The 22,038-nt window shown below is 50.6% G+C and overlaps 1 protein-coding gene across 6 annotated transcripts in view; it reads right to left on the reverse strand.

The window, feature by feature from the left end:
* Positions 1–22,038, reverse strand: part of PHC2 (polyhomeotic homolog 2) — a 154,945-nt gene that overhangs the window by 42,932 nt on the left and 89,975 nt on the right. For 3 of the 6 annotated variants that reach the window (XM_058443461.1, XM_058443463.1, XM_058443462.1), the window contains 6 exons: positions 9,167–9,394; positions 6,091–6,249; positions 4,428–4,505; positions 3,833–3,997; positions 1,947–2,099; positions 528–840 (listed from right to left, as the gene is read on the reverse strand). In XM_058443461.1, the coding sequence (XP_058299444.1) occupies positions 528–840; positions 1,947–2,099; positions 3,833–3,997; positions 4,428–4,505; positions 6,091–6,249; positions 9,167–9,394 (1,096 nt within the window). The remainder of the gene's footprint in view (positions 1–527; positions 841–1,946; positions 2,100–3,832; positions 3,998–4,427; positions 4,506–6,090; positions 6,250–9,166; positions 9,395–22,038) is intronic. The other 3 variants (XM_032160169.2, XM_032160171.2, XM_032160170.2) reach the window with 2 other exon arrangements.

Below are 22,038 nucleotides of genomic sequence, written 5' to 3' on the forward strand. Positions count from 1 at the left end.
CCCAGCTAGACTGTGGAGGGCAGGACCTGCGTCTCATTTATCTCTGCACACCTAGAATTGGCAACATGATTGGCAAATACTAATCAACAAATGCTTGCTGAATGATGAGAAAAAATAAACTTCCTACATTCCCATCTCTCTGTCTGGTTCTTACATGCTTCTGGCTAGCCCCTGGCCTTTTTGCTGAGTCTCGGAGAGTTCCAAAATAGTTCAACTGCCTGCCTCCAGCCACTCCAGATTGTGCCCACAGCTCCAGAGCTGTGGCTGTGTACCTCGATTCATCGCTGTGCCTACTGTGCAGAAGGACTCCTTTATTCCAACCAACATGGCTGCCCTGCGTAAAGTTAGGCCAGAAGCATGGCACAGAGCCAGGAGCTGATGGACACTTCGAGATAGGGAGGGAGGAGAGAGAGACCCATGGCTGGTATCTTTGCAAATCCACGGGAAAAAGGAAAGTCTGAAAGTCTCCTCCTGACTCACGGCCCTGAGTTTTCTGGGAAAGGATTCCTGCTTCCTGAAGACCTTACCTGGTGCAATGAGGGGGTGGGCAGCCACAGCAGGAACCGTCCGGCTGAGCCCAGCCCGGCCCTCCATGCCCCCTGGCACACTGCTGTTGCCATCTCCTTTCTTGAGTGGCTCCATCACACTGTCAGCTATGCCAGGCTTGGCACCTGCGGGGGAAGCCTGAGCAGTATTTCTGCTCTGTGCTGGGGTAGGCAGAGGCTGGCTACCGCCTGGCGTGGGTTTCAGGGCCGAGCTGGGCAGGACAGGCTGAGTGGGGGTGGGGCCCGAGGCTGCTGCCGCTGGTGTCTGCTGTGTTCGGAGGGTCAAGTTCTGTACCTGGAAAAGAGGGGTCTGTGGGAGTCCAGACAATGTGGTAGGAGCAATGCCAGTATACAACTAAGAGGGAGAGAGGGATGGATCCAGGAATGGCTGAATAGAACGGGAGGTTGTCAAATCAGAGAGAGAGAATGTGTTAGGGGCTAGAAGAGGAACCAGAAGCACGTGGAGTTGCTAAAGAGGGCCAGAGGGTTCGCTGTGACTGCATCCAGCAGCAGAAGAGGCTGAGTTCTGAGAAGGACCTGCTGCCCAGCTGGGCGGGCAGGGGTGGGGAGGCCGGGTTCTGTCCCTTCTGTTGCCCTCCCTCCTCCCCAGCACTTTCAGGATTGGATGCACACCACCCAGAAATAATTCCCAGCGAGGGGGAGCATGGGGCTTCCCACACGGGAAAAGGCCAGGGCAAAAGTGGAAGTTAACTGACCAGGAAGGCCACCAGGCAAGTATCTTGTCTCAGAATAAGGCTGCCACCGGCCCTTCCAAGACGGCCGGCACGCTTACTCAGCCTGGTCCCTGGCGCCCTCTGCTGGACACAGGGAGGCTGTGCCAGACTCTGAAAATCCGGCTACCAGCCCTGTCCCATCGCCCTCCCCATTCCGTAGATGACGATGGGGAGATGCGAGTGGTAGGGGTTCCTTCCCCGGCTGACCACAGAATCTTCCCAGCCACAGTAGTATCTGTGCGCTCCTAGCAGCGCAGGACACGTCTCTGCTCCCTCTTCCATGCCATATTTCTCGGGTCCTAGCAGCGCTACCGTGTGTAACTGGAGCGGGACTTTCCACTTATGAAGCAGCAGTAGCCAGACCAGCTATCCTGGGGCAGGTGTAAAGTATGGAGGGTAGCACAGCCCACCCCTCCCTGGCAACCATGCTGGCCTCAGCAGGCTGCCCTCTGGCTCCTGACCTGTGTTTGAGGGAATGAAACAGAGCCAGGAGGGGCCGAGGCCTTCTGGAACGGGGTAGACGCGCAGGCCTGAGGGCATTGGGGTGTCCTGTCTCCCGCCTGCTTTCCTAGCTGATCCCGGCCTCTCCTTGTGCCCCTCCCCAGTATCAGTGCCCCTCTACAGGGGTGCCCACCCCCCTGCCCTCCCACAAGCATGGAGTCCTCACCTGGGCGGGGGTGGGGGGCCGGGCGGGGGAGCCAGTGCCGAGCTCAGGCTGCACAGTAGCGACGGTGGCCGTGGGCGTGAAGATGAGCTGAGGGGACAAAGGAACAGTGCCGCCTAGGCTCCTAGCTACCTGCACCAGGTTACCTGGCTGGGCCTGGAATCACAGGAAACGAGGCGCCTTTTACCTGCTCGATGTGGACTCAGCCACAGGACACAACTGTTTAGCCCAGAAGCGGCTATGAGGAAGGGCAGGACAGTAGAAGCAGAAAGGAAGGGGGAGTCCAAGGGGAGCGCCTGCCTTTCTCTAGAGGCTCGTTGTGTCCTGACCCAGGCTGGGTGCAGGGGTGGGTGGGGAGAGCTGCTCTGGGGCTACACCAAAGCCGAGTTCCCTTCGGAACCCTCTGTGAGGGGCTCATCCTAGAGGAGACCGATATCCCCAGGATACGCGGAAGCCACCACCTCCTCAGCATCCTGGGAAGCGAGATGGATGCCCTAGGACCACCTTCCAGGTCTAACCCACTGCTGAACCCGGGGCTGAGCCAAGACGAGACTGCCCTCCAGGGGATCAAGTTCGATGTATCCTTTTGGTCATTTTCTAGTCAAAGTTAGATTCAGAGGGGCCTAGAGACAACAACAGCAGAGGAAGCGGACTGCCTGGAGCCGTCCTCATGTCTGAATCCCATCCTGCGGGGTGCAGGATCCATGGTGTTCTCTGCATGACACCTCGACCTCCGTGGGAGTCTAGCTCTGTGTCAGTGTGGACGTGCTGCTGCCTTGACACGGTGCTTTCCCTAGAACTCTGCCATAGCGCAGCTGTGCTTGTTCCTCTGCGGGTGTATGCCCTGCTCTGGGGAGGGAGGCAGACAGGCAGGCGTCACGACCCCAGTGGAGTAGGACATAGGGACAAGCAACCTGCAGACACAGTCAGCTTTGGGCAGCAGCATCACAGTGTGGCTGTCCAGTTCCCTAGGAGATGGAAGTCTATTTCATGCCTTGTGTCTAAGAGGCTGTTCCCTGGGGATGGAGATGCGCCTCCAATGATGAACTCGGAGCCAAGAACAAATGTGTGGGAGCAAGACCAGACAAGCTCCGAGGGTCACGTCCTGGCCCTAAGAGCAAAGGGAGGGGTGGGACTGTGTTATCTTCAGGATAGTGTGTCAAGAGCCCGAAGGAGCAGACTTCAGAATGGGAGGTAAGAGACACGACCCACAGTGACTGAGCCCTAGCTGGGGCTGCATGCTACTGCCACCCAGGGACTATGCTGCCATTTTCCCAGGGCATTCTCCTAAATCTTAGGGACCTGGTAGGCTCCTAAGGACCTTTGCGCCCCTCAGGGACAGGTGCAAAGGAAAGAGCTGGTGCTATCCTGAGTATATCCTGCCCAAACAAGCTCACCTGACCCTGATTAGAATGGGGGCTGCTGGGAGGGCAATGGAGGCACGCTGAAGCTGGAAACCATCTTTGGCCCTTGAGTTAGAGGTGGCCAGTCCTTGTAAGGATGGTGGGAAGGGGAAGACCCCATTTCTGTCGAGTACATGGATGTCTGGGTGTCCAGGACAAGCTGGGCATGAACCACTCTGCCCATCCTGATTAATTTTGAGGAGTTTCTGATAAGGGGACACTTCTGTTTCACTCTAGGAGGAGAAGGAAAGGTGGTATCGCAGGTAACTTTCTCTGTTTCAGCCTGGAGCCCCACTCTTCATGACTCCTCAAGGCTGTACCAAAGCTCCCACTCAGCCTTCCAGGCGCCCTTCTTTATCCCACCCCTTATCTCCTGCCCCTTCCCCTAGTGCTTCCTCCCCACCCTTCTCCAGCTCCCAGCTCCCAGCTTCTCTGCCTCTGTCCTCCTGGTGCCCCTGAGCCATGGCCCTGGCCATGGGTACTCACCATCTGTGCCCTCAGATACATCTGTGCTTGGCTTGCAGTCAGGGCTGGGGAAGACGTGTTGCCCAAGAGCACAGCCTGCTGAGCGAGGCCCGAGGCTGCTGCAGAGTTCACGCTCTGGGCCCGGTTGAGGAGCTGGGCTGCTGCTGGGGAGGCTGCCAGGTTGATCTGATGGGAGAGACATGTGCGGTAGGAGATAGGAGGTTCTGCTGGTGAGCTGTGTCCCCCTCATCCATTTCTTACCCCACCCCCTTTTGCTCCTTGGTTTATTCAGCCTCCTTCAGGACCATCTGTGGTCCTTGGCTTTGGAGCATTCCCCAGCCCTGTCCCATCGCTGACCTTGGTGCAGAGCTGCAGGGGGATCCCACGTTGAGAGAACTGAGCTATCCACGGAGAGCCCTGACACTGGGGGGATGGCAGGGAGTTACTAACCTAAAGGTCAGAAAGAGACGCGCCCTTTTCTTTTTCTTCCCGGTAAGAGCAATAGATTCCAGGCATGATGCCACATGGCCACGGATTCACCACAACTGGGTCTGGGAACTTGGGCGTTTTGGTCCTGGGGCTGTGGACTCTGCTGCTGCTCCTCCATTCTACTCACCGAAGATGACTGGGCCGGGGCCTGCGCAGACACATTGCTGCCTGAAGTGCTTCCTTGTCTATTGGCTACCAGGCTTGCCTAGGAAAGAACAAACGCCTCTGGCTAGAGTCCCAGACCTCCCCCACTCACTCCTGGGCTCTCGTCATCCACAGGAGGTGCTGCAGGCTGGTGTTGAGGAGAACAGCCTCTGGAGGTCAGCCCCCAACCTGCCTCTGTGTGGCCCACAGCAAGCATCCCACCTCCTCTGTGAATAGGTGAGGATGGTAACAGTACCTGCCTGATACGATTGCTGAGAGGACTGAATAAGGCAAGGCACTGCCACTGAGCACTCCAACTTTTAGGCCATCACCTTGGGCGTGTGGAGCCCTCCACTCGACCACCATCACACCCGGCCACCACCATCACACCCGGCCACCACCATCACACCCGGCCACCGCCACTACACCCGGCCACCGCCATCACACCCGGCCAACGTCATCACACCTGGCCGCCATCATCACACCCAGCCACCGCCATCACACCCGGCCACCGTCATCACATCCGGCCACCGTCATCACACCCGGCCACCACCATCACACCCGGCCAACGTCATCACACCCGGCCGCCATCATCACACCCGGCCGCCGCCATCACACCCGGCCACCGTCATCACACCCGGCCACCGTCATCACACCCGGCCACCACCATCACACCCAGCCACCGCCATCACACCCGGCCACCGCCATCACACCCGGCCACCACCACCACACCCGGCCAACGTCATCACACCCGGCCGCCATCATCACACTCAGCCACCGCCATCACACCCGGCCACCGCCATCACACCCGGCCACCGTCATCACACCCGGCCACCGCCATCACACCCGGCCACCGTCATCACACCCGGCCACCGCCATCACACCCAGCCACTGCCCCCCACAGAGAATTTGCAGACATGAGCTGGAGTGTCCAAACTGCCCTTCTCCCCATGGCCGGCTTCTCATCCTTCAAGTGTCAGCTCCAGTGTTGCTCCAGTGTTACTCCAGCAGACAGGCTTTTCCTGACCATGCAATGCAAGGCTGTCTACTTTGCCCTTCAGTCGGAACAATCTGTTCTTCTCTTTCATGGCGCTTATTGTAACTTAGAGATTTAAATATTTTGTTTCCTTGGCTATTCTGGTTCCTGTTTACTTGCTGTCTCCCATTATAAGTGCCAAGAAGACAGGGTGCTCAGTATACCCGGTGCTTGATACAAACTTTGCATGCAGAAGGTACATAAAATGTTTTTCTGAATGGATAAATGAATGTGTTCTTCTCAGCTAAGGAGGAGAGAGAGCAACAATGGGCACACAAGCTAAACAGGCAGTGCCCTTCGTTTGTGAACGCCTCCCTGGAACCCACAGTCCTTTCCCTAGACCTGCAGTAAGGTGGTTAGGAGAGGGGATCCCCGGCACTTCTTCCCTGGGCTAGCATTCCGCCACTCCAGTCACTAGCTGCATGACCCTGGGCTCTGTCCTTCACCTTCCAAAAGGAGATAATGACGGTAGTGCCCGTGTCACAAGGACTTCTTTAGGTTGCAGGTAAGAGAAGGATGTGAAGCACGGGTGTGGTGCCTGCTTCCTCTCCCTTTCGCTTCCACAACCAGGACACCTGGCACCAGCCTCAAGGTCCTTCCCAAGTCTCACCTGCTGTACCGCTGCCAGGCTCTGGAGCTGGGCGCTGCTGAGGTGCTGCTGCTGGAGCGCCGCGGTCTGCAGCATGAGGTGCTGCTGCTGGGCGGCGTACATCTGCTGCAGGTACTGAGCGGCCGTGCTGGGCTGTCTGTGCAGGGCCTGCTGGATCACCTGAGAAGGGAGGGAGGGGGAAGAGCCAGGCTAGTAGCTGCCACACAGAACACCCCTTTGGCAGTAATGCCTTGCCCACCCCAGGTCTCCATAACTGCTCGGGAGACACCCAGATCTGTGACCACCACCATAGCCAATTGCGGCCACTCTCTAGGGCAGTGGGAGGACAGCTGTTCGCAGAGCTTCTTCATCAAGTCTAACTTTGTCTATCTTGCCTCTCTCTGCAGCTCCTCCCCAGCACAGCCTGCTCCTGCATCCACTGCCTCGGTGAGGAGAACCAGAGCCGCACACCAGTGCTTTAACCAACTCTTGGGCAGTAGGGAGGCTCAGGGAGACAGAAGGGTCTCCACCAGGCTTGTCAGGCGCTCCTCTCCCTCTGTCGCTCTGCAGCCTCAGATGAGAGTGAAGCTCAATAAGGCAGGGAAAAGAATGGGGGTGGAGGGAAGAGCCAAGTCAGCAGGGGGCCTACTCCAGCTTCAGCAACAGCCAGCCATAGGCAAACTCAGGTGGAGGCAACGCCTTCTTCTTCAGGCTGGGGCTGCTCCCCAGGCTCTGCCCACGGCCTCTCAGAGTCCCATCAATCCCTTAGAAGAAGGTTGCCTGGGCCTTACAGAGCAGGCCAGTGCCACAGGGACAGCACACTCTCCTTTTATTCTTTTTTTTTTTTTTTTGAGATGGAGTTTCGCTCTTGTTGCCCAGGCTGGAGTGCAATGGCATGATCTCGGCTCACTGCAACCTCTGCCTCCTGGGTTCAAGTGATTCTCCTGCCTCAGCCTCCCAAGGAGCTGGAATTACAGGTGCCTGCCACCACACCTGGCTAATTTTTTTTGTATTTTTAGTAGAGATGGGGTTTCACCATGTTGGCAGGCTGGTCTCTAACTCCTGATCTCAGGTAATCTACCCACCTTGGCCTCCCAAAATGCTGGGATTACAGGCGTGAGCCACTGTGCCCGGCCCCCTTTTATTCTTCCCCTCTCTCTCTCTTTCTCTCCGTCATTCCCTCTTTTTAGCTACTGTCTTTCATTCCCTGGCCTTACTGCTTATTCCTTCTTTCCTGATGGGATTGGCCAAGCTCCTGGAAAGGACAAAAGGCTGTCCTTTGATCCTCCCCATCCCCAGGAACAAAGAACAGCGAGTGCCTTTCCCCAGCCCTAAGATCCTCTGTCTTCTTCCTGTGAGTCCCAGAGACATTTCTCCTCCCTTCTCGCACTGGTCACCCTCCTGCCATCTCTTCCCAGTTGATGCCCTGCACTGGCCTTGACCAGGCTTCCCCCTATTTTCTACCCTTACCTCTGCTAAATCCCTGGCCACAGGCAGCTCCTGACCCTGGACCCTGTCCTGGCGAGCAAGCCTTGCCACAATGGGGCCCAGGGTCAGGTCAGGCTTTCCCCAGGTTGGTGTGACTTCTAGGGCTGACAGCTCTAGGACAAAACAGCCTCTGGCTCAGATTTGGGGTTCTGTAAAAACAGCCTGTTATTATAGCAGGTCCTCCGTGGGCTCTGGCGTCTCCCCAGACATCCCCATCCCAACTCTTCCACATGTTACCCCCAGATTCCACTCCTCTGACGTGAACACCCCTCTCCGATATCCTGTTTTATTTTAACTCTATTCGTTTTCTCTCCTGCTCTCCCAGAATTATCTGTCCGTATTCCCTTCGCCTAGGCCTTTCTATTAGACTTCTGAAAGTGACCTCCCCAGCAGTCCAGCCCACATAGTTGAGATCCTGTGACCCTTCCTCATGAGAGGATGTCAATGAAGGGAGACAGGAGGAGGCCAGGATGGTTCTGTGTGCAACCTTGGGTGATTTCACTCGCCAGAGCAGGACCCCAGACCTCCTTTTGCCTAGAATTGTGATGAGCGGCAGGAGTGGGTACATCTGAATGCCATGGCTAGAAATCAGAGCTAAGGTCCTCATGCACGATGGGCCAGGGCCAGGCGCTGGGGCTAGGGGCAAGGGTAGGGGCAGGAAACGTGGATTCACTAAGCACGAGGTAGAAATAAGTGGGAGAGGGAAGAGTCCAGGGTATCTGATGGCATCTTCTTTAACTCGAGTTTTCAGGCCCTCTTACTGTCTGCTGTGGGTTCTCCCTTGTTCCCTTATCTGGGCCTAAGTTCAAAGCAGGATGAGGTCACTTTTCTAGTATATCCAAACTGTAATAGCAAAGTCACTGGGAGTAAACACTTCTCAGCCGTGGTCTCTGTTTTCTGCCTGTATTATCCGGGAACTTCAAAAAGACACATTGTAGTGATTAAGAACACAGGTCTGGGGTGAGGGTTAGGTTCAATTTTTTTGTCTTTACCTAAATGACCTTGGACAAGTTATTACCTTCTCTGAGCCCCAGTTTTCTCAACTACAGAATTGTGCCTAATAATAACCAAAAGGATAAGTGTGCAAAATGCTTAGTACCGTGTCAGGCACGCAGCAGATGGCAGTGCATGGCCCTGACTGCATTTAGGAGCAGTGAGCCGCCACCTGGAAGGCCTTCTGGATGACATTTGCCAACTGCTGCTTTAAGGGAGAAGGTAAAAAGCTGCAATGACAAAGGATTATTTGGGGGTTCTCTCTGGCTTTTGGTCTTTGAAAAACTGAGATCTGTTCTTCACCGGTTCACCGGGCAATGGTCATTTAGAGAGTGGGTCTGGGTTGTGGCTGAGCAGGTCTTTGTCATGTATTATTTGTTATTGTTACTTGTCTGCCCTTTACACTTTCACATGTGTCCTCTAAACTCCTTGATTGGGCCATTTTGCATCCTTCACCCCCTGTAACTATACACAAATGTGTATCTACGAACTCACTCCCATATGCCCGTTCTAGAGTCCACATCTAGATTATCCCACCAGACCATGCCAGCACCTCCTCCTTGCTAGGCCTGGACACGATTAAGGAGTATAATTCCCAGATCAATTAGACTCTCACCTGCACGGTCTGCCGGTCTGGAATACCACTGTACACAGAAATCTGGGGCCCGGTGGGGCGGCCACTTCCACCACTGCTGCTGTTGTTGCAGCCACTGCTGCTGCTGGCCCCGCTGGTGCTGCTGGTGGCACAGGCACTGCTAGATGTATGCGGGACTGGCAGCTCATTCTCCATGGCCTGCGGTGTGGCGCAGTCAGAGCACTCGGATGGCAGAAGGGCAGGCAGATGCTAGGAGGGAAGAGGCAGAAGAGAATGGTTTGACAGACGCTTACTAGAGAATGCTCACAAAGTCAGCCTTTTGTATCCGTGGGTTCCACCATGGATTCAACCAACCACGGGATCGAAAATATTCAAAAAACACAGTGTCTGTACTGAACATGTACACTTTTTTCGTGTCATTATTCCCTAACCAATACAGTGTAACAACTATTTGCATAGCATTTACATTGTATGAGGTATTATAAGTAATCTAGAGATGGTTTAAAGTATATAGGAGGATGTGGGTCAGTTATATGCAGATATCATGCTACTTTATATTAGGGACTTGAGCTTCCATGAATGTTGGTATCCAAGGGGGTTCCTGGAACCAGTCCTCTGTGGATACCAGGTGACGGCTATGCAGTATATACATCAGCTTTCCAGTCTGTGGTGGGGCCACTTGGGAACTGAGGTCTCTGTTTTTTGAGACTGGAATTTCGCTTTATCACTCAGGCTGGAGTGCAGTGGCACAATCTCAGCTTACTGCAATCTCCATCTCCCGGGTTCAAGCGATTCTTGTGCCTCAGCTTCCTGAGTAGCTGGGATTACAGGCGACCGCCACCACACCCAGCTAATTTTTGTATTTTTAGTAGAGACAGGGTTTCACCATGTTGGCCAGGCTAGTCTTGAACTCCTGACTTTGAGCGATCCACCTGCCTTGACCTTCCAAAGTGCTGGGATTATAGGCATGAGCCGCCATGCCCGACCACTTAGGAACTGAGGTCTTAAGACACACCTGCCCTCAGAAGGACAGGGCAGACTTGGTTCTCTAGGTGAGATTTGAGATCAGGTCTGGTTGATTCTAAAGCCTATGACCTGTTCATTCTGCCAGAGGAGGCAAAACTAGGAAAGGAGGCAGACTTCCTATAACGTTCTCTCTAGCAGTGATCTCATAGATCACCTCTCACCCTATCAGCCTTTTCATCTTTGGGGTGGGGACACTGAACATCATAGAATTTACTATTTGTCCATATTTATACAGCCACCTAGTGAAAGGTGTAGGACTAACAATCTACAGAGAAGGCCGGGTGCGGTGGCTTACACCTGTAATCCCAGCACTTTGGGAGGCTAAGGTGGGCGGATCACAAGGTCAAGAGATTGAGACCATCCTGGCCAACATGGTGAAACCCCATCCCCACTATAATACAAAAATTAGCTGGGCATGGTGGCGTGCGCCTGTAGTTCCAGCTACTTGGGAGGCTGAGGCAGAAGAATCACTTGAACCCAGGAGGCAGAGGTTGCAGTGAGTCGAGATCACACCACCGTACTCCAGCCTGGTGACAAAGCGAGACTCTGTCTCAAAAAAAAAACCTATAGAGAATACAATAAGAGAAAGAGGCAAACCAGAAGGCAATCAAATAAACTGAAGTGTTTATTTAGTTTAGTTTTCAAAGCCAGAAGAGCTCAAGTGTGTTTGAGGTCTCCATCTTTATTAGGTATGTACTTACTGAGTGCCCTCTGTATCGAACGCTCAGAAGGGTACCATATTGACCAATCTGGTTAAAATCTCAGGTTGTGGAATCAGAAAGACTTGGCTTTGTCCTGGCTCTGCCACTTTCTAGCTAGGAAATCCTGGCATGTCACACCTGTCTGACCTGTTTCTTAATCAATTAGATGTGACAGGATATGGGCTGTGGTGAACATAAAGAAAAGTGATGATGTAAGGTGCTCAGCAGAGTGCCAAGCATATCCTGCGTGCTCTGTAAGCAGTGGTTCTTGTGGCCTGGTTCACACTGCCCAGATCCAATAGATAGGGCCTCTCCTAAGACGGAAATGGCAGAACCTTCTGGAACCTCCTATCCCAGTCAGTAAGGAGGGCCAGAAATTCCTTCAGGGCCCATCCTATGGTCTGAATACAGAACTGGAAATTGCACCTTCCCTTGAGGCTGTGTGCTTGACAGTGGAGAGGGGCTGGGAAAGAAGGAACGGGTGGTGGGAGGGGCACACCCAGATCTGAGTTTAAGTTCCTCTTTTTTTCTTTTTCCATGCTTTTCTTAAAAATCCTCATTTCTTTGTAGAGGCTGTTCCTTCTACCCATTCCTTCCTACATGGAAAAATAATATTTGTTTGTCACCCCATCACACACATTCAATCATCTGCTTGTAGAGTATACCCATTTAATAGGTGAAGAAAATATAATTTTTCATACTAATGAGAGCGTGATTAGTGCAAAGAGCCAAAGTCATCATTACTATCCTGCCGCTGTCTCCCCAATACTGCTCAGTTTCAGGGTTATCATTTCTCAGGCTACCTTCTTCAGACTGGGGGAATTTCACTGTGGGCTGAAAAAAGTGTGAGTAAAGGCTAAAAGACAGGAATGCTGTGAGTCTGGAAACCCAAGCCACTCCCAGGTGGCAGGCAGCAAGTTGCTTATGATTTCCAAGGCAGTGTAGCAGTCTGCAAGCTGCACTTTTTTTTTTTTTTTTTTTTGAGACGGAGTCTCACTCTGTCGCCCCGGCCCAGGCTGGAGTGCAGTGGCGCACTCTCGGCTCACTGCAAGCTCCGCCTCCCGGGTTCACGCCGTTCTCCTGCCTCAGCCTCTCCGAGTAGCTGGGACTACAGGCGCCCGCCACCACGCCCGGCTAATTTTTTGTATTTTTTAGTAGAGGCAGGGTTTCACCGTGGTCTGGATCTCCTGACCTCGTGATCCGCCCACCTCAGCCTCCCAAAGTGCTGGGATTACAAGCGTGAGCCACCACGCCCGGCCTGCACTCTTGACCTTACTATTTAAGCAGTGAGTTTTCCTTATGTTCATATGTCTGCTTTTACTGCCATAGAGCAAGGTGCTTGTCCATGAATTAATTCCCTTTGTCCTGAGCTGCACTCAGTGCTGGGCCTTCTTATGGCTACTGACTTGCTAAGGATGCTTATATGATAATGATGATGCAGGAATCAATTAAGCAGCAAAGTCAACAAGTACTTCCTATGTCTTGGCGCTGTCAAAATCCACTTTATCTTATGTTCTAGGGAGGGAAAATTAGGCTGCATAAAAAGTGGTAGGAGGTATAATTCCTGATCTCACAGAAACTGAAAAACTAATTGTAAAGATGAGGTGCAATTGAAATTATAAGGATCATCAAGCAACAAATCAGTAAATGATAGTTCCATTCAAACACAGACTACCCCATAGAATCCCAACATCTTCTCTTAGTTCAAAGTCTCACCTCCCTTTTCCCAAATGTTGGCCAGAATTGGGTTTCATTTCTTGCTTTTCATTCTACACTGGAAAATCTCAACTGAAGTACTTATAAAAAATAAAATGGGAAAATATGGCAGCAAATTAAGAGGGCAGAATAATCTACATCCTGGATGATCAAGTCTCAGTTCTATTTCTGTGAGTGCAGTTAATCATACTGAATTGCACACTTAAAATCTAGTCATATCCTGACCTTCCCTCCTCTATCCTTTATGTGATTGAGAGAGCAATCAAGAGAGTAAGAGATCACACTTGAAAGACAGCCACAGCTGTCAAAAGCATGAGCTAGAACAGAGGCTGTGTAGAGGCTGCTCCTTCTACCCATTCCTTCCTACATGGAAAAATAATATGTATTTGTCATCCCATTACAGACATTCAGTCCTCTGCTTGTAGAGTATACCCATTTAAGAGGGGAAGAAAACATAATTTTTCACATTAATGAGAGCATGATTAGTGCAAAAAGCCAAAGTCATCATTAATGCCCTGTTGCTGTCTCCCCAGTACTGCTCAGTTTGGGGGTTCTCATTTCTATTTCTTTTTTCCTTTTGCAGCAGCTAGGGCAGACACTGTGGAGAGTGTACACTCAAATCTTGTTAAGAAATAAGACAAAAGTCTTGAGGGAGCATGGCATTCCTTTACAGAAAAACTGTACAGGCCAGGACAGCCACTGCTCCCCATGCAGGGGAGAGAGACTTACTGCAGCAACCTGGGCACGTGGGCACAGTGCACTTCCCACACTCTTGTCGCCTGTCTCCTCCTCCTGTGGGCAAGCATGCCTTTCCTTTCTTCTGTCTCCAGTTCTAGGCTTTGTCTCCCCGCCCACCACCCCTCCCCCACTCCCCCCGCCCCCCATCCCCCTGGTCTCCCCACCATCCCTCCCCTGCCAACTCCCTGTCCCCCCACTTTCCCCGGCCCCATCCCCCACCACTGCCCCCAACCATGTCTCCCCCTCCCACCCACCCCCAATCAGTAGCTTTCGATTCCCCAGTCCCTGGTTTTCCCACTCCTTCCCTGCCCCTGGTCCCTGCCCTCTCTCACACCTGTGCCCATGCTCCCTTTCACCACTGAGTTCTCAGAGCTGCTCCTTGGGTGGGCCCATCCTCAGTGTGCTCACCCTCCCTCACTCTGTCTTGGCTCTCTCCAATACGAGCACATCCTCCCCCTCACTCTTGCTCCCGCTCTTGCCCTCTTGCCCCGCTGTGATTGATCCAGACTGGTAGCTCCATTTCCCTCTAATGAGCTCTCTCCCCCACTCTTGACCTTCTTGCTGCCTCCTGGGCTGCTCGCCCTTGACCAGTCTCCTTCTGCCTGTGGCTCCCCGTGGCTCTCCCAAGTGCCCGCATCCTTGCTGCACATGCTCCAGCTCTCTCTCCTGTCACTGGTGGTCTCCCCCTCCCTGAGCACCTGCTATCCCAGGCTTGATCAGCAGGTCTGTCTCTTCAATTCACACACACGCCCTCTCTTACTTCCTGGATAGCACATGCTCATGTTGCTGTCTGTCCCCAGCTTGCACCCTCTGTTCCAGCTCACACTTTTGATAGCTGTGGCTGTCTTTCAAGTGTGCTCTCTCACTCTCTTGACTGCTCTCTCTCTTAATCACTCATGTAAAGGATAGAGGAGGAAAGGTCAGAATATGGCGAGATTTTAAGTGTGCAATTCAGTACCATTAACTACACTCACACTGTTGTGCAATCATCACCACCATCTATTCCCAGAACTTGCTCATTACCCAAAACAAACTCTGTAACCATTAAGCAATAACTCCTCAGTCCCGCTTGTCCCCTGCCTATCCTCTAACCTCTAATCTACTTTCATTCTCTATGAATTTGCCTGTTCTAGATAGCTCATTTAAGTGGCAGCATACAATATTTGTCCTTTTGTGTCTGGCTTGTTTCATTTAGCATAATGTTTTCAAAGTTCATTCATGTTGTAGCATGTATGAGAATTTCTTTCCCTTTGGGAGCTGAATAGTATTCCATTGTATACCTACATACGCACCACATTGTGTTTGTTCATCTGTTGATGAACACTTGGGTGGTTTCCACCTTTTGGCTATTGTGAATAATGTTGCAATGGAATGAACATGGCATATAAGTCCTTGGCATATAAGTCCTTGCTTCTATTCTGTTTGGTATAACCTAGCAGTGAAATCTCTGGGTCATATGTTATTCCATGTTCGGGCATGTGAATGTCCATTTGTCCCTGCATCATGTGTTGAATTACCTCTGTTCTTGGGCCCACCCAGTACCCCCACCCCCCAAGCTGCTCCATGTGGGATGTGAAACCCTCCATGACCTGACCCATTTTGCCTTCCTGGCCTCATTTTCCACACTTCCACTCTCTCTGGTCTCAGCATTATGACCAAGGTGTCCAGGTCATTTGGAATTTGGCTGCCTTGCTACTTCCTACCTCTGTGGTTTTTACTGCTGTGGTTTCATTCACGCTATTCCCCTCCCCTGAAATGCCTTCATTCAATTTTTCATGTAACCAACTCCTTAGATCTTCAAAACAACTTGAGTCTCTCCTGTGAAATATGCACTGAATGCAACCTCCCCAACTCTTGTCCTCTTGCTTCCTTCAAATTAGGTTCCAGTGTCTTCCTTCAAGCCATCCAGCCGGATGGCTGCTCCCAGAGCTCTCTGTGCCTGCCTGTCTCCTGGCACTTACAAGATAGCCTTCCAAGAAAGTGATTTGCCTTGGGGTGGGATCATGTATATTTTCCCATAATACCTTGTGCTTCGTTCCATAGATGTTTGTTGAATAAAATTGCTTGAAATGCACCATACTCTATCCTCCTCCTCATCTGAAAGCTTAATCTCTACCTCATCCACAAATTTCTCACCAACTAGTTTAAAACATCAACTACCTGTGATTTCCCTTTAGTACCTTCCATCAATGGTGTCTATACTAATAATAGTGATTATTTATTGAGCACTGACTACTTGTCAAGCACTGTCATAGATGCTATGACCTCCCTTATGGTATAGATATGATTATCCCAATTTTGTCAATGAGAAATATGTCTAAGCAATTTCTGTAAGGTCATCATAGAACTGGGACTCAAAACCAAGCCTGACTCCAAAGCTAGAGTGCTTCCTATGATCCTCTCTGCAACTTCCCCTTGAGCCATTATTTCAGCCACACTGGGTGAAGTCCATGTCAAAGCATACTAGCTTTTCAGTTGAAAACAAACTGAGATCTCTGAATTTAATTCCCTAATTGTTAATTAATGTCCATTTATACTTACAAAATATTCTATGTAATATATACATAAAGGATAATATGCTTGTGTACCCATCAACCAGTATGAGAAATCGAACATTACCATCATCTCCCTTGTTTTTTCTATGCAAGAACGGAGACCCAGTGTGGGGGAGGTAAGTGACTTGGGGTGATATGGCTCCCCTGATTCTCATCCAGTACCATGAAAGGCACCTCAGGAAACCTCCTGCCCGCATGGTGGTGGTGACTTATCAACGAGAGAGGTGAAGTTTGCCCTGCAGAGAAACCAGAAGCTAGGGTCCTGCCATATGTCACTTTCTTATTGGTCTCCTAGTAGAAGGGAACTTGAGTTGGAAGAAAACATAATTAGGAAGTGTGGACCCATATAACGGCTTTAAAACTTTTTTTTCTACAGTTCCCCTTTTTGAACCAGAGCTTTCATATCTCCCCCTTCCCACCTTCCTTCCGCTCAAAGTCCTGGCTGCTGGGGAGTAGCGGAGGCATTTTGCAGTCTCAGTGAGGGCTACTGAGGCATCTGTGGACTCTCCTTACATCCTTCCCTCTGGTGACCCACATTAGAAAATCTGAATCCTTAAAACTTTCACAGTATCTAGGCTTTCAGTATTCTACCCGCCCCTTTTCAATTTCCTTTTAATTCCTACTCTTATTCTTTCCTTCTCTTCCTTCTAACTAGTTCCTATTTCTTCCCCAAGGCCACCCATCCCTGCGGACTCCCATTATAAATCGCAGCCACATCTCATTAATGGCTACCATCAGGAACCAGAAGTCTGTTTTTCTCTGGGTTCCCACTCACTGTGTGGTTTTGTATGAGCCCCGGCTCTGAAGGGCTGTGATTCCTATTTCAGTCACTTCTCTGCTCGTAACCGCAATGGGCCACTTTGAATGATGTGCTGACTAAAACTGGCTTGGACAGTGATCTTATTACAGGTCTCTGCTGCCCACAGGGCCTGAGACCAGCAGCTGGAGAAACACTGATGGTTCTACCCTCCCAGGAGCCGCCAAGTCTACGAAACACTAGGCCTTTGTCCCCAGTGTCAGGGAAATCCATTTGCTGTGGATTACAGCTGTGACAGAGGTTCCGGGAAAGCAGAGGGGAAGGATACTGAAAACCTCTCTCCAAGTCTAGCCTAAAGCCCTGGGGTAAGGCAGGGTGAGGTTTTTTCCTAATGGAATCAGAGCTGGGCAGGAAATGAGAAGTCTAGTCAGCCCCATCGTGGCTGCTGGTATTATCATGAGGCGGCTTGGTACGGAGAGTCTGAAGAGATGGGTGAACATATTCCTTTGCTGTGGCTCTGCTTCTCCTTTCTGGATGCCTCTCCGCCAGAGGCGTAAGGCAGTAATAACAGAAGATTCAGACTCCCTAGACTTAGGGGACCTGGGGGAGGCCTCCTTACACCTCTCGGCTGCTGCATGAACATAAGTGTCCTGATTTGTTCCAGTCTGAAGCCACTGACTCACTGGGAGCAGTCCAGATGGATGCAGCTCAAACCGTCTCAAAAGGTCCCTCCCTCTCCCCTGTCCTCTGCATGTTGCCACCTTTAGTGTCTCTAGAAACCAAAGTAAGTAAATGAAGGCCAACAAAAATAGAAGTGAAGGACGAGGAATGAAAGCTGGTCATATAGTCCTAGCAATCCAAATAGAATGATTTCATTGTGATGCAAAACACCATAAATTTAAATGAATAAACTCTTTCTGAAACCTTACTGTTTTCTTCCTAATTTCTAAAAGGCAGGTTATATCAAGTATTTCTATAACAAGCTGGTGCTGGTTGGTTGAAGAATATGAGGAGGAAAAAGAAGGATTTGCTGTCTTTTGGAAGGGATGTACAGTGAAAGCCACACCGTGCAGATGCTGAGTGCTTGGGGACAGGGGATGGATGAGTTTGTCTAGACTCGGGCAGCTCTGGAGTCACTGCTGTAAGGCAGAGCAAAATACATGCTGTGTCTTCTGTGGGCCCCTAATCAAATATAAGCAGTGTCCTTATAAAAGAGCGCCATGTGAAAACAGGCACACAAGGGGATTAGCCAGCCACGTGAAGATGGAGGCAGAGATTGGAGCTATGCCGCCACCAGCCAAAGAACACCTGCAGCCACCAGAAGCTAGGAAGAGGCGAGGAAGGACTTAGGGGGAGCATGGCCCTGCCGACACCTGGATTTCATACTTCCAGCCTCCAGAATGGTAACATGATACATTTGTGTTGTTTTAAGCCACCCAGTTTGTGGTAATTTGTTAAGGCGGCCTTAGGGGACGATTACGCTGCCTAATACTCAACCTGACCAGCCTAAAAAGGTCAACTGAAACTAATGGTAAAGAAGGGTGCAAAGGCATTAACAACAGCCTTGTTAATGTGACAGCTTTGCGTGCTCCAAGGCTTCTCAAAAATGTGGTCCCTTGGCAACTCTCCAAAAATGCAAATTTTTAGGTACCACTTCAGACCTATGGAATCAGAAATTCCGGGAGCAGGGCTCAGCAGCCTGTGTTCTCACAGCCTTCTGGGAGATTCTGATGCCTATGAAGCATGAGAGCCACTGCTCTGAGGGGCCCCACTATCCATTTGAATATGAGATTTAAAAGGGGCAGTCACCATTGATGCCATAAGATGGTCATAATGAAGTCCCTGCAAAAAGGGGCTAGAATTTGAGATGGGAAGAGTTACCAAACATAGTTTCTTCCTGCTGAAACCTCAAAACACCTCCATGTGGAAAGAAGGCAATGTTGGCAGCACTCTGTTTAGGGATCTTCCTGTTTCTCTCCAGCTTCATTGCCCACCACGTGCCCCCACACAGCCTATTCCAGAATTAGTCATATGCTGTCTCATCCCCTGCCTGGGCCACTCCCCAGGCCCCTCACTCCCCATCTCCCTGGCCGGAGCGCATTCACCTGTTGCAGTTCAGCTGTAACATCTGTTCCTCTTAGGGACTTCCTTTTTGTAGCCCAGCCTGGATTTGGTGCCTTCTTCTGAACTTAATAGCATAGCAGGACAGCTGATTTTATTCACTAGGCAGTGATTCCATTATTTTTAGATTCCTAATGCCTAACATGGTGCCGAGCCAGCAACAGTAAGATTTTGTTAAATGAGGAATGAATAAAGCTTGAAGCTCTTTGGGAAGCTCTTCACCTCCTGATGAGGAACCCGAGGTTAAGATACCCAAGCACACTGTGGAAATACCATGTTATCTGAGAAGGGACCTTTGAAACCATTAGTAGCCATTAGCATCTTTACTCAAATTTGTGGGTCCAGATGGCTACTCTGAATAGGGCCCAGGACATGTAACTTTTGATTTGGGAATGGAGTGAGAGGGGAAATGAAAGATGAGTGGTGTTGAAGTGATGGGTGTGGGATTGTGGTCACTGCAAAAAGCAGATGTAGAAGGTCCTGGCCGAAAGGCTGGGACTAGACCCAGCCACACATTGACTAGGTGGGAGCTAGGCAGCAGCATTATGTGGAGATCGTAATACTTTACCCCGACCTCCCAGAGCTTCCGGAAAATGAAACAACATAAATAGGAGAAAGCATTTCGGAAACAAAAATCACACAAAGGCAAAGTATCACGAGAGAGTTTAGAAAAGAGGAGAGATGTTCTACTCCATAAAAATGAGCAAACATTGCCGGGGCAGGGTTCACATACAGGAATGCAACCCTGGCCATGTTACGTAACCTCTCTGCGCCTCATTTGCCTCTTCTGTAAAATGGACAAGAGTGCAGACTTCATTGGTTTTAAATAATAGGTAAAACAATGCATTTAAAACATCCAGCACAGCTTAAGCATGGATTACAAAGAGAGTACATTAAGGTAGGATAGAAGTTGACTTTTTTCCCTCAGAGAAAAAAGATACTATCATTTCCATTTATAGTCAGCACAGTGTTTTCAGGTCTAATACTTTCTTGGGTCTAGTAACAGAGTAAAAAAAATTTTTTTTTTTTTTTTGAGATGGAGTCTTGCTCTCTCGCCCAGGCTGGAATGCAGTGGCATGATCTCGGCTCACTGCAACTTCTGTCTCCCAGGTACATATGATTCTCCTGCCTCAGCCTCCTAAGTAGCTGGGATTACAGGCCTGCACCATCACATCCAGCTAATTTTTGTATTTTTAGTAGAGACGGGGTTTCACTATGTTGGCCAGGCTGGTTTTGAACTCCTGGCCTCAGGTGATCCGCCTGCCTCGGCCTCCCAAAGTGCTGGGATTACAGGCGTGAGCCACTGTGCCCGGCCCAGAGTAAATTTTTTTATGTTATAATCTCAGTCAGCTCTTCCTTGTTTAGCCTCTGTAATGGTATGCATTTTGGGGATTTATACATAGAAATCTCAGTAGCCAAGGCCACAAAAAAGACTACTATAAAAAAAAGACCCCTGGCTGAGGGCAGTGGCTCACGCTTGTAATCCCAGCACTTTGGGAGGCCAAGGCGGGTGGATCACGAGGTCAGGAGTTCAAGACCAGCCTGGCCAACATAGTGAAACCCCGTCTCTACTGAAAATACAAAAATTAGCCGGCCGTGGTAGTGGGCGCCTATAATCATCCCAGCTACTCGTGAGGCTGAGGCAGTAGAATCCCTTGAACCCGGGAGGCGGAGGTTGCAGTGAGCCAAGACCATGCCATTGTATTCCAGCCTGGGTGACAGAGTGAGACTGTGTCTCAAAAAAAAAAAAAGATCCCTACAAAAATCTCTTCAAGCTGGGTGTGGTGATGCACACCTGTAATCCCTGCTACCCAAACTGAGATGGGAAGACTGCTTGAGCACAGGAGTTCATGACCAGCCAGGGCAACATAGTGAGACCTCATCTTAAAAACAATATCCCTCCATACTAAATTTCCCCACAGAGCATACACACACAGCAGAGACACTCAAAGCGTACATATAAAAAGCACATAGCAGCCGGGCGTGGTGGCTCACGCTTGTAATCCCAGCACTTTGGGAGGCCGAGGCGGGCGGATCACGAGGTCAGGAGATCGAGACCACGGTGAAACCCCGTCTCTACTAAAAAATACAAAAAATTAGCCGGGCGTGGTGGCGGGCGCCTGTAGTCCCAGCTACTCGGAGAGGCTGAGGCAGGAGAATGGTGTGAACCCGGGAGGCGGTGCTTGCAGTGAGCCAAGATTGTGCCACTGCACTCCAGCCTGGGCGACAGAGCGAGACTCCGTCTCAAAAAAAAAAAAAAAAAAGCACATACACACATACAACAGGCAAACACAGTGCACACAGCATGCACACAGCACACAGTGCACACACAAAGTGCACATAGCACATACACAAAGCACAGCACACAGTGTGCACACACATTTGTACAGTGTGCACACATACAAAGCACACACACAGCACATACACAAAGCGCACACAGCACACGCAGCACACATGTGCATGTGCACATACACATACACACAGCTACTATTTCTAGAGCTGGCCATTTTCTGCTGCTCCTGCTCAGCCTTGAACTGGCCTGATGGTTAAACTGTAGTATGCTGGCCGTTCTGCCGCTGCTATGTCCTGACAAGTATGACTAGGGCAACACAGGGATCATGGGAAGTGGCTAATTATCAGGCTTTCAGAATAAAGTTCAAGGGTCTAAAAACTTATCTAGAAATTTTTTACTGGCCTTCTTTTTCTCTTCCTCCACCCCTGAAATTGGGCTGTATCTTGGGCCTACCAGTGGCCCTACAGGTACCACTTAACTCTTTGTAACACTGGAGTCAAGGATTTTGCTGACTTTCATGAACACTAGCATTGAGAGTGCCCTAGAGAAGCAGTGACTGCACTGGGTGCCCTATTTTCCTGTGAAGATCTGAGCATGCTCCCCGCAGAGCTTCTTCCAAGGATACAGCCTACCTCCCTTGGAGTTTCCCTTTACATCCCCTATGAGGAGGCTAAAGGAATGGGGCTTTAAGCACTTTGACATACTCTAAAGAGAGACTGCCAGGGATAGATGGGGTATCTCCCTTCACAAGGGCCTTAATTAGGTATGTAGATGGTCTTTTATCCATTAGGAGGCCAGTGTTCTCAGGCCAGCCACTGGGAAATGATAGTAATTCTTGCCATTTATTGCTTACCCAGGGACACGATCTCACTTATTCCTCACAACCACCCTCTGGTACAGAGATTACTTCCTCATTTTTCTCACAAGACAACTGAGGTTCATAGAGGCCCTGTAACTTACCGGAGCCCCAGAGCTAGCAAATGGCA

This window comes from Hylobates moloch, unplaced genomic scaffold (assembly GCF_009828535.3).
Source record: "Hylobates moloch isolate HMO894 unplaced genomic scaffold, HMol_V3 SCAFFOLD_8, whole genome shotgun sequence".
In the NCBI taxonomy this organism is placed as follows: domain Eukaryota; kingdom Metazoa; phylum Chordata; class Mammalia; order Primates; family Hylobatidae; genus Hylobates; species Hylobates moloch.